Here is a 15549-nt window from a genome sequence, read left to right as displayed (position 1 = left end):
GGTGCGCGTGGAGCGGGCTGGTGGCTGAGGGCGCTGTTGTCTTTTTCAATCGGGAGGGAGTCCCAGGCTCTGAGCTCCAGATCTGGGTGAGTCTCTAGGGACTCAGACTCAAACGGTAGAAGCAGGATTGTCTGGCATCGGTCGGAACGCCAGGGCAGCTTTCTCTCCGAGGTTTGCAGCGGTTGCTGGGATTCTGAGAAGCAGAGCCTCTGAGAACGAGAGTGAGAGCAGCCATAACTGCTCCCTCCGCCCACCCTGTTGATGCCCTGCGACCCGCCCCGCCCAAGCCCTGCGCAGAGCCATTTGCCGGATAGCCTCAGGCAAAGGCTAGATTAGCACGTCTCCAGAGGACAGAAGTTTTCCCACTGCAGACACAGCTGATTCTCACAGCCAGTCGGCCTGGAGGTCAAATCCCTCTAGTATTAACTACAACAATCAAGGCTTAACTACAACAAGACTGCGCACAAAGACCACAAGGGGGTGCACCAAGAAAGCGTAAAAAATTCGGAGACAAAGAAACAGGACAAAACTATCAAGGGAGGATATTGAGTTCAGAACCACACTTTTGAGGTCTCTCAAGAACTGTCTAGAAGCCGCCGATAAACTTATTGAGATCTACAAGAAATCTAATGAGACCCTCGATGCTGTGATAAAGAACCAACTAGAAATTAAGCATACACGGACTGAAATAAAGAATATTATACAGACTCCCAACAGCAGACCAGAGGAGCGCAAGAATCAAGTCAAAGATTTGAAAAGCGAAGAAGCAAAAAACACCCACCCGGAAAAGCAAAATGAAAAAAGAACCCAAAAATACGAAGATAGTGTAAGGAGCCTCTGGGACAGCTTCAAACGTACCAACATCAGAATTATAGGGGTGCCAGAAGATGAGAGTGAGCAAGATATTGAAAACCTATTTGAAGAAATAATGACAGAAAACTTCCCCCACCTGGTGAAAGAAATAGACTTACAGGTCCAGGAAGCGCAGAGAACCCCAAACAAAAGGAATCCAAAGAGGACCACACCAAGACACATCATAATTAAGATGCCAAGAGCAAAAGAGAAAGAGAGAATCTTAAAAGCAGCAAGAGAAAGAAACTCAGTTACCTATAAGGGAGTACCCATACAACTGTCAGCTGATTTCTCAACAGAAACTTTGCAGGCCAGAAGGGAGTGGCAAGAAATATTCAAAGTGATGAAAAGCAAGGACCTACAACCAAGATTACTCTACCCAGCAAAGTTATCATTCAGAATTGAAGGTCAGATAAAGAGCTTCACAGATAAGGAAAAGCTAAAGGAGTTCATCACCACCAAACCAGTATTATATGAAATGCTGAAAGGTATCCTTTAAGAAGAGGAAGAAGAAGAAAAAGGTAAAGATACAAATTATGAACAACAAATATGCATCTATCAACAAATGAATCTAAGAATCAAGTGAATAAATAATCTGAGGAACAGAATGAACTGTTGATTATAATAGAATCAGGGACATAGAAAGGGAATGGACTGATTATTCTTGGGGGGGGAGGGGTGTGGGAGATGCGGGAAGAGACTGGACAAAAATTGTGCACCTATGGATGAGGACAGTGGGTGGGGAGTGAGGGCGGAGGGTGGGGTGGGAGCTGGAAGGAGGGGAGTTATCGGGGGGAAAAAAGAGGAACAAATGTAATAATCTGAACAATAAAGATTTAATTAAAAAAAAAAAAAAAGAAAGTAGATTTGGCCAAAGCCGGTTTGGCTCAGTGGATGGAGCGTCGGCCTGCGTACTGAAAGGTCCCAGGTTCGATTCCAGTCAAGGGCATGTACCTGGGTTGTGGGCACATCCCCAGTGGGAGATGTGCAGGAGGCAGCTGATCGATGTTTCTCTCTCATCGATGTTTCTAACTCTCTATCCCTCTCCCTTCCTCTCTGTGGAAAATCAATAAAATATGTTTTTTTTTTAAAAGTAGATTTGAAGAAAAAACTCAAAACATCTGGAAATAAAAATTTATAATTAAAATATCAAACTCAGGCCCTAACCGGTTTGGCTCAGTGGATAGAGCATCAGCCTGCGGACTCAAGGGTCCCAGGTTCGATTCCGGTCAAGGGCACGTACCTTGGTTGCGGGCACATCCCAAGTGGGGAGTGTGCAGGAGGCAGCTGGTCGATGTTTCTCTCTCATCGATGTTTCTGACTCTCTATCCCTCTCCCTTCCTCTCTGTAAAAAATCAATAAAATATATTTTTAAAAAAATATCAAACTCAGTGGGACATATTTAACAGATTAGATATAGTCAATGAAAGATTCACTGAACTGAAAGACAGAGTTAAGGAAGTTATCTGGAATATAGCACACACAAAAAGAAAAGTCAGAAAAATGAGAGAGAACTTTAAGAGACATTAAAGACTGAGAAAGGTCTAACGTAGGTCTAATCAGTCACAGAGGAGAAGAGAAAGCATGGGTAGAATCAGTATGTTTTTAAAAAAAAGATGCAGATGCTAAGTATCTTCCAAAACTACTGAAATCAACTCACAATAAATACTTAGCAGAAAGAATAATAAATATAAACCTAGACAAATCATTAAAACTGCAGAACCTCAAAGAGTTTTTAAAAAGACCTAGAAAGCACCCAGAGAGAAAAAATAGATTACTTTTAAAAGAGAAATAATCACAACAGTGAAAGCCCAGAGATAGTAAACTATCTTAAATGGCCTGAAGGAAAATAAGTATAACCTAGAGATCTATTACCAGCCCTGACCAGTTTCTCAGTGGTTAGAGCATCAGCCTGTGGACCAAAGAGTTGTGGGTTCCATTCCTGGCCAAGGGCATGTGCCTCGGTTACATGTTTGATCCTTGGCTCTGGTCAGGGCACGGACAGGAGGCAACCAATTGATGTGTCTCTCTCACATCGTTCTCTCTCTCTTTCTTTCTCTCTCTCTCTCTCTCTCTCTCTCTCTCTCTCTCTCTCTCCCTCCTTCCTCCCTACCCTCCACTCTCTCTAAAAAAAGAAATCAATGGAAAAAATATCCTCAGGTGAGGATTTAAAAAAAAGAGAGAGAAAGAAAAAATAGAGTTCTATTACTAGTGAATACCTGTAAAAGATCTTTAGGAACAGGAAAAATAAAGCTTTTCAGACAAATAAAAATTGAAAAACTGTGTCATCAAAAGAGCCTCACTAAATAAACTCTAAAGAATATACTTAAGGCAGGAAAAAAAGGATACCAGGTGGAGGGTCTGAAATGCTAAAGGAAATTAAAAGAAAGAAGTAAATACATGGAAAGTCTAAATAAACATTTACTGGCAAAATAATAACAACAACAACAAATAAAACAAAAATAAAAACAGTAATAATTTGTCCTTTAGAGTTTAAGAGGAAAAGAATAATTAAAATACATGACAACAGCACTAGCCGGTTTGGCTCAGTGGATAGAGTGTCCGCCTGCAGACTGAACGGTCCCAGGTTCAATTCCAGTCAAAGGGCACATGCCTGGGTTGTGGGCTTGATCCCCAGTAGGGGGCGTGCAAGAGGCAGCCAATCAATGATTCTCTCTCATCATTGATGTTTCTATCTCTCCCTCTCCCTTCCTCCCTGAAATAAAAAATATATAAATTTTAAAAATAATAAAAATAAATAAAATATATGACAACAGCAGCATATAAATTAGGACAATAAATGGAAAGAGAATGAATAGAATTTAAGCCTTCCATGGTCCCTGTATTATTTAGGAGGAGAGTGAAAATGCTGAATAACATTTTTTACTTTTAGCAAGACAAGTATACATACTTTAATTCCTAAGGTAACCACGTAAAGAAAAAAAGGAAACTAGTGTGTGTGTGGGGGGGGGGGGGGGGGGGGGGGGGGGAGGAAGGGGGAATGGGGGCGTGGAAAAAAGTCCAAAAGGAAGAAAAGAAAAAAAGAAAAGAAACAGAATGAGAAAATACTGGGGAAAAATATTTGCAAAACATTTATCTGAAAAGGGGCTTATCCAAATTATAGAAATAACTCTTAAAACATAATAAAGACAACTTGATTTTTTAAATGGTCAAAAGATTTGAACAGATACTTGCCAAATAATATATACAAATGGCAATTAAGTATATGAAAAGTCACTTATCATCCTTAGTCACCTAGAAAACACAAAACCAAAATGAAATAGCACTGCAGCCCCAGCTGGTTTGGCTCAGTGGATAGAGCATCAGCCTGCAGACTGAAGGGTCCCAGGTTCAATTCCAGCCAAGGGCACATGCCCAAGTTGCGGGCTCAATCCCCAGTGGGGGGTGTGCCAGTCAATGATTTTCTCTCATCACTGATGTTTCTATCTCTCTCTCCCTTTCCTTTCTTCTCTGAAATCAATAAAGATATATATTAAAAAAGAAAAAGAAATAGCACTGCATATCCACTAGAATAGCTAAAGTAAAAAAGATGGACAATACCAAATGTTGGCAAGGATGCAAAGAAAGTGGAATTCTCAGACACTGCTAGAAGGAATGTAAAATGGTTCAAACACTTTGAAAAATAGTTTTGCAGTATATTATAAAGTTAAACATTTACCATATGACCAAAGAAATCCACTCCTAGGTATTTACCCAAGAAAGGCGAAAACATATGTTCGCAAGACACTCATACAAAAGTTCATGGCAGCTATATTCATGGCAGTTATATATAGAGGTGCAGTGCACAAAATTTGTGCACTTGGGGGACTCCCTCAGCCCAGCCTGCTCCCTCTCACAATCCGGGAGCCCTCAAGGGATGTCTGACTGATGGCTTAGGCCCGCTCCACACAGACATCCTTAGCGTTGCCGTGGAGGCGGGAGAGGCTCCCACCACTGCCGCTATGTTCACCAGCCATAGCTTCTGGCTGAGTGGCGCTCCCCCTGTGGGAGCACATTGACCACCAGGGGGCAGCTCCTGCATTGAGAGTCTGCCTCCTGGTGGTCAGTGCACGTCATAGTGACTGGTCATTTCGCCATTAGGTCAATATGCATATTAGCCTTTTATTATATAGGATAGCCCAAAAAGGGGATTAAAAATGGCGACGGAGTAAGTGGATGCTGCCCGACATGCTCCCAGGACCAAACTGGAATTACAACTAAAATACATAATAGCCCCAAACTAGAAACAACCCAAATGTTCCATCAACAGGTAACTAGATAAACAAAACTGTGGCATATCCATACAACAGAATATTATACAATAAATATAAAAGAATGAAATATTGATAACATGTAACAACAACATGAACAAATCTCAGAAACATTATGCTAAGCAAAAGAAGCCAGACACACGAGCGCACACTTATGATTCCATTTATATAAAACTCTAGAAAAGACACATCCAATGCATAGTGACAGAGAGCAAATAAGATTTCCTGGAGCCAGGGATAGGGATGGAGATCAACTGTGATGGGCACAAAGAGAACTTTTGGGGATGATAAAAATATTCTGTATCTTGATTATAATGATGGTTACTTAAGTATATAAATTGGTCACATGTATTGAAATGCACCCTTAAAATGTGTGCATTTTATTGTATATAAGATTTACTTCAATGACATTGATTTAAAAAATTGAATGGTATCTATATATATAAAAGGCTAATATGCAAAGTGTCCCCTCAGGAGTTCAATCGCTCGCTACGACATGCACTAACCACCAGGGTGAGACGCAGAATGAAGGCAGGCCCCGGCCAGCAGCCAGGGAAGGAAGGCCCCAATCAGCCCTGATTGCCTGCCAGGCTAGGGACCCTACCCATGCATGAATTTCGTGCACCTGGCTTCTAGTAGTATATAAATCCAAATATACAAACAATTCTTTTACCAACTGGTCATGAACAAACATTTTCCACTGTGAGAGGGAGTTTCCTCCTCGCCCATAACAACAGTAAATATGAACCCAGAAAACCTTGATTTGCCCAAATTGTATCCTTCTGCTAGCTTCTTACCTGTGGCCCACTTGAGCCTCAAACAACTTGCGAGAATTCTGATTCCGCCACATTCCTCATCTGTACTTTAGTCCCTCTTCTAGTCTCAGATCAGATTCAAAGATCACTTTCTTCATCAAAAAACAATGGCTGCTCAGATATGGGATTTGGGATGCTTGCGTTGCTGATCTGTCTCAATTAAGTCCAGAGAAGTTTTTGTGTCTTCTGATATAGAAGGCTGGACACTTGAGGCCGGAGTGTAATTTACTAGCTGTGTAAACTTACACTACTTAACCTTTCTGATATGTTTCTCATCATCTATAAAATAAGACACAAAATATCTGCTCACCTGTCTCAGAGGGCTAATAGGAGAAATCAAATGAGAATTCACATATAGCAACTAAAAAATGTCATTAGATATTATCACAGTGTTGTTATGTTGTCATTATTGGCCACTACCTCTGGAAGCTACAATTTTCCCCAGACCAACATTTAGTTGGTTAGGGTCCAAAGTACAACTTACTCCCCCCAACCTCCATCCCTAGAATACACCAGCTCCCTCTGTGTATTCAATGAACATATCAAACCTGAGCCCTCTGTAAGCTACACATTCAGAATTCTATTCTTCAGGAAAAGCTTAAAGAGAGCTCAGAAAAGGCAGCTGGGAATCCTGCTGCCAACATTCCACCCAATTCTGTCTCTTTTTCAGAATAAGTCCATCCTGGAGCAAAAAAAAAAAAAAAAAAAATCAAATTTAGAAGCTATAAAATGGCAACAGAGATGAAGTATCTAGCTCACATTAACTATTGGGCAATGATGGGATATTGCATTTCTGCACTGTACACAGAAGCAGCCATGTACATCAAACCACACTATTACCTTGGGGCAAAAACAGACATTTCTTCGATTGACATGATAAGAGACTTAATTATTGGTATAAATGAATTTTCTCCTTTCTTTAGCTTTTCATAACTGCTTCTCCTCCCCAGACTAAAGTAACAGATTCATTCTAAAAACAACATGGACCCTGGAATCCAGAATTGGGTAGGCCACTGACAAACCTTACTTTTTCTTCTTTTCCAGAAAATTCTGAGGGAAGAAGTCTATGCTAAGCAGCCTGTTGATAGTTATATCTTGCCCCAAGGAACAGGGGGTATAGCTGAAGGATGCATCTTCCCCTGGCCTGCTTTCTAAAGCCTAGCCTCTTCTGACCTTTGAATCTATTTCTCACAAAATGTGTTAGCCAAGCTGACTCTCTGTTAATTTACTCTGAAAATGAAGGTCAGGCAGTGCTGATTACCTGTAGAAATCTACCCATGGATCCTTGAGGAGAAAAAGCCCAAGGGTTCTACCACCAGAAATACAGAGGAGGAATGAGAGGGCCAGTTTATGCAGCTAAACTCAAGCTTAACCTCTTATGAAAGGTGGATTTCCTGTACAACTATTCTGACAAGCAGAGGATTAGGCACTTCATACATTCTGCTTGGGTAAGAGACTCAGACAGAAGTGAACTGCCACAGAGGAGCAAATCGCTTTACTGAAGATCTCTAAGGTGGCTGCATGCTTAAGACAAAGAAATTTTGGTTGTGAATGGAACTTCCCAACTCGAGTCAACCTGCATACACAACAATGCCATGTAGGTGTGAGGTCCCCACACATCTGAGTTAAGCTCTATCGGTCCCATATAGACAGCTATGATTCTCTATCTCTCTGGAGGAGCACATGTGGCACTTTACCTCCTGCAATTCAGGATTACTAACCAACCATAAAAGCAAGCATAAATGATTATGAAAGGAATGCCAGTCTAGCCCTGCCTCAATCCCAGCCCCTAAATGTTCCCTAAAGGGAGGAAACACCAATGGCACACATAAGAAGTGTCTCTTGGGTGCCCTCTTGCTGCCACCAGGGCTTCTCTGCAAGGCTGAAATACAGCCCTAGTCTATGAACTGGTAGAGGAGGAAAAAGGGAGGGCCAGGGCACAGAAAAGGGAAGTTATTCCAGTGGTGGCCAATGAATAACATCCAATGATTTATAGGAAGTATAATCCAATAATGCAGTAAAATAAAACAGTGTGTGCATGAGATGGTTTTGATTCCAGGAATTATAAAACATATTTTTTAAAAAGGGAGAGAGAGCAAGAGGAGAAGAGAAAAAGGAAGAAAAAGAAAAAAGGGGGGGAGGGCAGATTGGAGCAAATTGGGCACAGATGGGGGATGCAATGGGCTTTTAGTGATGCTCTACCACAAATGTTGCTTTAATTATTCCTTTTCAAAAACTAGAGTTTTATTTCCTTAAATTACAGAATTTTTAAAAAATTAAAATTCTTGGCATGCTTGTGGTTTAGATCAACAGTTCATCCTCCAGCATCACGTCAGCCAATCAGATGGCTACTGAAGTGTTAAATGCTGAGGCAGGTGGAGAAGGCCCGATTTCTCCCTTCAGGCTTGGGAATGCCATAGAGCGATTACCAATTGTGACATCACTCTGGGAACCACCTATCACCACCACAAGATAATGTTGGACACAGGCCAGGTAAAAAACATACTATTCAATGAGAGCTGGCTTGCCTTTTTCACCCATACATTCAATAATTACTGAGTGTCTAATAAATTCCAGGCACTATGCTGAGGGACCCCAAACATCCCTCAAATTTATCTGTCCCCAACCACTTCACTATAGAGTACTAGGATTCTAGATTCTTCATAGTCCCACTAACGTGGGATTTTTGCATAGGGCCCATTCATTAGAGGAGGAGGTAATAGCTCCCCCACCAATAGCTCTGAGTGTTAAGATCACTGCTGAGACTGGAAAGTTTAGTTGGTAAAATGAGTGGCATAACTCAACTTATTTTCTCCTAAGGGCAGGGGGACAAATATGACCTCACAACCTCTGCCTCCCTGAGCTCTGGGGAAAACTACAACCTAGGAAAAGGGGAAAGATGCCTTTCTCTCACCACCATCTAAGCTTTTTCCTCCATTTTGTCTTGTGTGGTGTCCAAAGCTTTTAAACAGTTCTCTGTCTCTCTTGACAAGAAAAACACATCTGAAAAGTAATAACACTAAAGTGATAATATCATTCCTACCCCCGGATTATAGGTAATTTGAAAAAAAGACAGTTCTATAAGGTTAACACTGAACACACACACAAATAAAATGAATTCGGGGTATCATAAAGGACATATGTTTTAGTAAGGACATCCCTGCTGCTCTCCAAATCATATGCTTTAGGACCACATCTACAGGGAAAGCCCAGGCACAGATTGAGAGGACCTCGACTGCCTTGGGGACCACTGATCACCTCTGCTTCATGCTGGAACGTTCCTTCTCCACAGAGTCCAGGAACTGACTGATGCAAACACCCACCCAGAAGGATATGTCCAAGAAGGAATGGAAAGAAAAATGATGGCCCAGATGTTCTGTAACTTGCACTGACTGCCAAATCACCACAGACCCCAAGCACCTGGGAGGGCCAAGCAGCGTCAGGCCCTTGCTTCCTGGTTTCAGACAGTCAGGGTCCCACAGCTGGGTGGCTGGCGACTCTGACAGCAAGCAGAGTGGCCTGGAGAGAAGACTTTAGAAGGGCACTGGCTGACAGGACTTTGGGGCTGAACACTCAGGGCTGATTTATCACTTCCTTACTCATAAAAATGTGATTCAAACTGCTGCTGATTAGTGAAGGATTTAAACCTTTACCCTCTCCCCAACCCCCTTCCTTCTCCACCCCCGGCACAGATGCTGCTGCTCAGCCACAACACCCCCTTCTTGCCACTGTCCATGCAAGCACAGCACAGGGGCCCAGAGAAGATGACTCATATGCTGGGAAATGGAAAAGTGCATCTTCCCACCAACCAGCCCCGCTGTGTGCTCTGCTCACCCCTCTCCCAATGGCAGCCCACACAGTGGGGTCTGGACGGCCGCCTCAGCTGCACACCGGGTACTTGGCAGCATGTCCACAGAGCTCTCTGTCCTAGTTGAGTGTTATATCCTGTGGCCCAGGCTGTTTATCCCTGAAACACCCTAGGAACTTCTGACCACCTCATATCATCCTCCTCTTGGCCCCAGTTGCCTCATGGAGGTGAGCATCAGGACAAGGCCAGAAATGAGTAGCAGGGTCTCAGGCACAGGCTTTGGCATGTCCTTCCTGGCTAGCAGGTCCTCATACAACAACCATGGAGAAGAGTACTAAAAAAGTTCCGTGGCCTCAACTGGGGAAACCACCTATTTCCTTCTTTCTCTGTTCTCACCATCTCACCTTCCTTTCGTCTGTATCTTTTCACCTTTACTAAACAACAGCTACAAGAAAAGGACTCACTGGTGGCCTACGAAAAAGCCAAGGTGTTCCTTTTCATGGAGCAGAAGCTGCTGACAACAGATGCTTCACAGGCAAGAGCCGCAGGTCCTTTACATTCACACCTCCCAAGATTACAGGTCACTTGATGCTAGAAAAATACCTTGGCCGAGGCTGCAGCTCTGTGACAGCAGCTCACTGAACTCTGTGGGTTGAGGGTAGAGGAAGGCAGGACAATGAATAGGAGGGCACCTCAGGAGGCCTCATTTCCTGAGTCCATTGAGCTTCCCACTTGGTAGCTAAACCAGCAGAGTCATGAAGAAGGAATCAATCTCCTGCCCCTTTGGACTTCACAGCCTTACCAGGACAGCACTTGACAAACTTTATTTCCTCCTTCCTGGAAACCACCACTGTCCCCCAGACAGCATGCTTTCCTCGGAGCTGTTCTCAGGAATAATTAGCCAAGTTCAAAATGGCACCTCAGCCTCTGCATCTTGCCTTCTGCTGGGAATTCTAAATGCTGTAAGCAGCCAACTTGAGCGGAGAAGATCAGATATGACTGAAAACCCAGACAGACTAGCAGAGAGCCTTACAGAGTCCCAGGAAGAACCAAGTTTCAAGGGAAATTGTGGCATACCCACTCATCAGCAAGCTAATGTAGAACCCTCAAAAATAAATGGGAAGAAAAATAAATCAATTTCAGAGTGAGAGAAAGCACCAAGAAAATGTGCAATAAGACCCTGGCTGGGTAGCTCAGTTGGTTATAGCATCATCCTAATATGCCAAGGTTGTGAGTTCGATTCCCAGTCAGGGCACATACAAGAAGCAACCAACAAATATATAAATAAGTGTAACAACAAATCAATGTTTTCTCTCCCCCTCCCCAATCAATAAACATTTTTTTAAAGAAAAGAAAAAGTGCAATAAGAGAACTAGTAATAACCTGTCCAGAAACACCAGGTCTGTTTTACAATGGAGTCTCCATGGGGCAATTCCTATTTCTTGGCATTTCAGATAATAACCTTTCAGCCAGGAAACCAAACTTCACTCTCTGTCAATGCTTTAAAACAATTTTTTTAGCATCATGGAACAAATCTCCCTTACAAACAAACACAAAATAATGTTATTCCTATATTACATATTTCCATCAAGTTAAACCTCATATTCTTACCTAGATGGGAAGGGAAGGGGTAGGAGGAAGAGGAAAAGGGGAAGAGGAAGAGGAAACAGGAAAGGGAAAGGGAAAGGACGGGATCCTGGTAACATCCTTTGGCTGTGACCTGGTCATCAGAACATTTAAAAATCCTGTCAATGAGCATCTGTCTGACCCCTCCCACCCCATCCCCTGCCTCAAAAAACCTCAGTGTTCCAAAAAGCATTTCAGAATACACACCAATATGTTAGCCAAACTCTGGGCCTGGTGATTTTTGTGCTTCCAATTTGAGTCACCAAAGCTCATCAATTCTCTGTTCTTACTCCCTGGCAGGCTCCCACAAGGGATATCCCACAGGGAACTAGACTTTTCCATATTGAACAAACAGGGTACATGAGTCCAGAAACAGCTATTCCCAGTCCCTGCCAAGCGTATGGTCTCTGCGATGAAACATTTCAGCAATGCCTCTCCCCTGGGAGAGGCTCTGGATCTGCAGACTCCAAGAGGCCTTGCTGCTGCCTTTAGCATGGCCAGATGTGCAACAGCATCTCTGGGTTTGCAAATTAAGCTCTATACCCATGATTCCCTCCTTCCATCCCACCCAAGCACTAGAGAGTCATACAGATTTCAGAGAGCAAATTAAGGATGTGAGAGGCAATGGTGGGGAAGAGGGTGTGTGTGTGTGTGTGTGTGTGTGTGTGTGTGAGAGAGAGAGAGAGAGAGAGAGAGAGAGAGAGAGAGAGAGATGGGGGGTAATTAGTGGTATGGTAGCATAGGAAAAAAAGCTATATTAATCTTTATCTGTCTAGATAAAGAAAGTGAACATGCCTTACCTTTCAACTGGGAGTTGTGTACAGCAAACATGTTGATGGTCATAAGCTGCAGCATGCGAGTACTTCCAACAGGAGAGGGACTATGCTGCAACAATACCTGGAACTCCTTGAGCACCTTCTCAGCCACTGCAGGGAATGTCTCCATCCTACAAATACACCAGCCCATCAGTGAGAGACATCCCCAAGAGCACTGGTACACACACACACACACACACACACACACACACTCTCTCTCTCTCTCTCTCTCTCTCTCTCTCTCTCTCTCTCTCTGAAAGCAGACAACTAACGCATAGGGTGTCTCCTTGCTACTTTCACAAACCTTCCTACAATCCTAAGATTGTGGACAAATTTAAGAGAAAGAAGTGTTCGAGGTTTGGAAATAAATCAGCTCAATTTTGGATAAATTGCTATGAGTTATTATGCTTTGGTATGTTATTTCCTAACCCTTGGCAATAACTGGATTCAGGCTGAAATGAAATCAAAGTTTCTCTCTGAAACAATTGGTTTTTCTAAATAGCAAACAAATTTCCTTTAAGCTTTAAGACCTACATATTCCCCAAACTCTCTGGTTCACAAATCTAAAGATTCTTTACTCAAGGCTTTACTTCAGGAAACCAGAAACAGTTTTCTGCTGCCGTCTTCTCAGGCATTGTCTCACCAACTGTTCCACCTGAGGGTCCCATACTTCCCCTGGAAGAATTCTCAGACTGAGGGCCCCAATGATCTGTTTCAGCCTTTCCTGTGTTGCTGTCCTCCTCACTCTCACAAGACTCTGCTCATCAAGGTCTGCATGTTTTCAGGCCAGTGGAAATATAATGCCCTGGCCAACTGCCACTCCTAATACAGGAAGAGCCTGTAATGTAGGGAGGTAGAAATCTAGCCAGTGACCTAGGGCTCCTAAAGAGAGGTCATTCAAACCGCTGACTGCCAAATGTGGCCACTGGATCCCAAACAGTGGTGCATGCCTGGAGCTCCTCTGGCAATACGAACAAACCACAGCTGAAGTTGTCAGAAAGAAAAAGCAAATTCAAACTTGGTGCTAGAGAGAGAAGCCAGGCGCATTGAGCCTTAGGGCGATGCTGAACAATTCGTGGTCAACAAAGTATCTTTTATCCATCCTCAACGCCCCCCCACCCCCCCCAAAAAATGTTTGTAGTGCACTGGGTGACGGGGTGAGGAAGAGCTTCAGGCTGGATTAATAAACAGCTTCTGAAAAGCCACAGGAAAGGAAATCCTTCTCAAAAAAGACAAAACAGTTTCAAGTCCTAGAGAAAGGTGCTTCTAGTGTAACCCAAACCATGATCCTTTCCCCACTGAGTAGGACCCTCCCCAGGTTAGCAAACTCCAGAGATTTCTGGCATTTTGGCAATCTTCATTCATTGCCCTTGGATGGCAACTCTTATTACTGACCTTCTGATACCCAGAAATCATGCCACAACTATGGGTCAATTACAGTTTATATTCCAGTTCCCTTCTCTGCTGAGCTGTCTTCATTTTCACTGGCATAAAACATACCATGCATTTGCTCCCACCTCCCCATAAGCCATTTCAAGTGCCCCATCCCCCACAAAAAAATATAAAACACACACGCACACACAAAACCCACCAAAAAAACCCTCTTTTTCCCCCTCTAAAATGTTTCAGAACCATTAAAACTCTTGGTAGGTTTGGAATGGCAGAATGATATGTTTGGAGCTGGATTGGATCCATTTTCCCCATGGGCTATAACAAAGGTTTCATTTTAAATCCTGACACTGTGCAGCACTCTTTCTGGTCGGAGGTGGGGAGGGGGGCTAGCACTTCTCATTACGAGAATAGCAGAGTTCACTCTGCTTGAAAAGCAGCCACACTGGGCAAGTTTCAGAGCCATGTGTCTCCGTGTTGAAAGGCGGTAGAGAGCCAACACAGAACGACATGACAGAGTGTCACGTGGGACAGTCTTGCTTCGAAGCTGTGTCTGAGGAAACCTCTTCTCTGGGACGGGAATTGAAACAGATCCATTAACGCTCCCTAGGTCAGACTGGGGTCTGAAAGGAGCACCAGGCCAAATATCCACATCTTCTTTTTTATTTGTTTGTTTTTTCAATCTTCCCTTCGCCTTTCAACTCATTCGCCATCAACAAAAGGAAAAAAATCAAATGCATAAGGATGTTAGAATAACTTCAGTTCTGAGATATGAGGGAAGATGGATCTACTCAGACAAAATCACTTTGTCAGGAAGTAACTGAGGGACACGCAGATAAAAGACTCTTCCTCAGCGCTCAATAATGGGGCTTCTGGTTCCCAATTTTGTAGCTAAAATGTTATCTGATTTTGGCTTCAAATTACCATAAGTAGTTTTATGTCTTCCTCTTTGCTCCACCCCCATATTAAAGTACAAAAATCATACTAAAACTGAGATAATGACAGAATACAACTTATGTTTAGAAACAACCCACAAAATAGAATTATGGTTTTGATGGATATATATGTAAATATGTAAATGCAGTAAAAAGGTCTGAAAGATTATATAACCTGATATCTAGTGTTATCTCTTTGGAGAGCACAGGGGCTTGGGGAGAGCTGAAAGAAATTTTGGTCTTAGCTATAATGTTATGTTTTTAGAAGATTTTATATATTACTAAATAATTGTTAGCCAAGATGCAGCAATAGCAGTAGCAACAGAGGAGGAGGAGCAGGAGAAGAGAAAGCATAAAAAGATGGTAATTTGCTCTAGCTGGTTTGGCTCAGTGGATGAAGCATCGGCCTGCAAACTGAAGGGTCCCAGGTTTGATTCCGGTCAAGGGCACATGCCCAGGTTGTGGGCTTGATCCCCAGTGGGGGACTTGCAGGAGGCAGCCGATCCATGATTCTCTCTCATCCTGGATGTTTCTATCTCTCTCTCCCTCTTCCTTCCTCTCTGAAATCAATAAAAATATATATTTTTTAAAAAGATGGTAATTTATAACAGCAAAAATTGGAAGTATCCTAAAATGCCCAGTTACAGCTACTGGTTAAGATGGCACATCTGTAAAATTTAATTCTATTTCTTAAAAGTTATATTAGATTTTTTAATCATGTTGGTGAAGTTTTACATATATTAAATGGAAAGTTTTAAAGTAGTTTAATCTGAACCCTTTTGACATATATTTGTAAAAATAAATGTGTGTGTGACGTATATAGAAAAAAGATAAAAATATACATCCAATGTCAACAGTGGATAATTATCTCTGGATAGTGAGAATATGGTTAATTTTTTCTTTCTTCTTTTTGTTGGGTTTTCTAAATATTTTATGTGATTTACAATAAGTACTATGTACAATGAAAAGATTTCTCCTACAATGCATACTACTGACTTTTATAGAAAACAATTATAATTTTACAAGTATATCAAAATA

At 42.4% G+C, this 15549-nt stretch overlaps 1 protein-coding gene across 1 annotated transcript in view; it reads right to left on the bottom strand.

Moving 5' to 3' along the window:
- Positions 1-15549, bottom strand: part of SMG6 (SMG6 nonsense mediated mRNA decay factor) — a 214971-nt gene that overhangs the window by 151766 nt on the left and 47656 nt on the right. The window contains exon 10 of the mRNA XM_070394713.1: positions 12173-12318. Within this exon, the coding sequence (XP_070250814.1) occupies positions 12173-12318 (146 nt within the window). The remainder of the gene's footprint in view (positions 1-12172; positions 12319-15549) is intronic.

Source organism: Myotis yumanensis, unplaced genomic scaffold, assembly GCF_028538775.1.
Source record: "Myotis yumanensis isolate MYYU_CA2020_CCGP unplaced genomic scaffold, mMyoYum1.0.hap1 SCAF_16, whole genome shotgun sequence".
Lineage (NCBI taxonomy): Eukaryota > Metazoa > Chordata > Mammalia > Chiroptera > Vespertilionidae > Myotis > Myotis yumanensis.
This window is presented reverse-complemented; position numbering and strand designations above follow the sequence as displayed.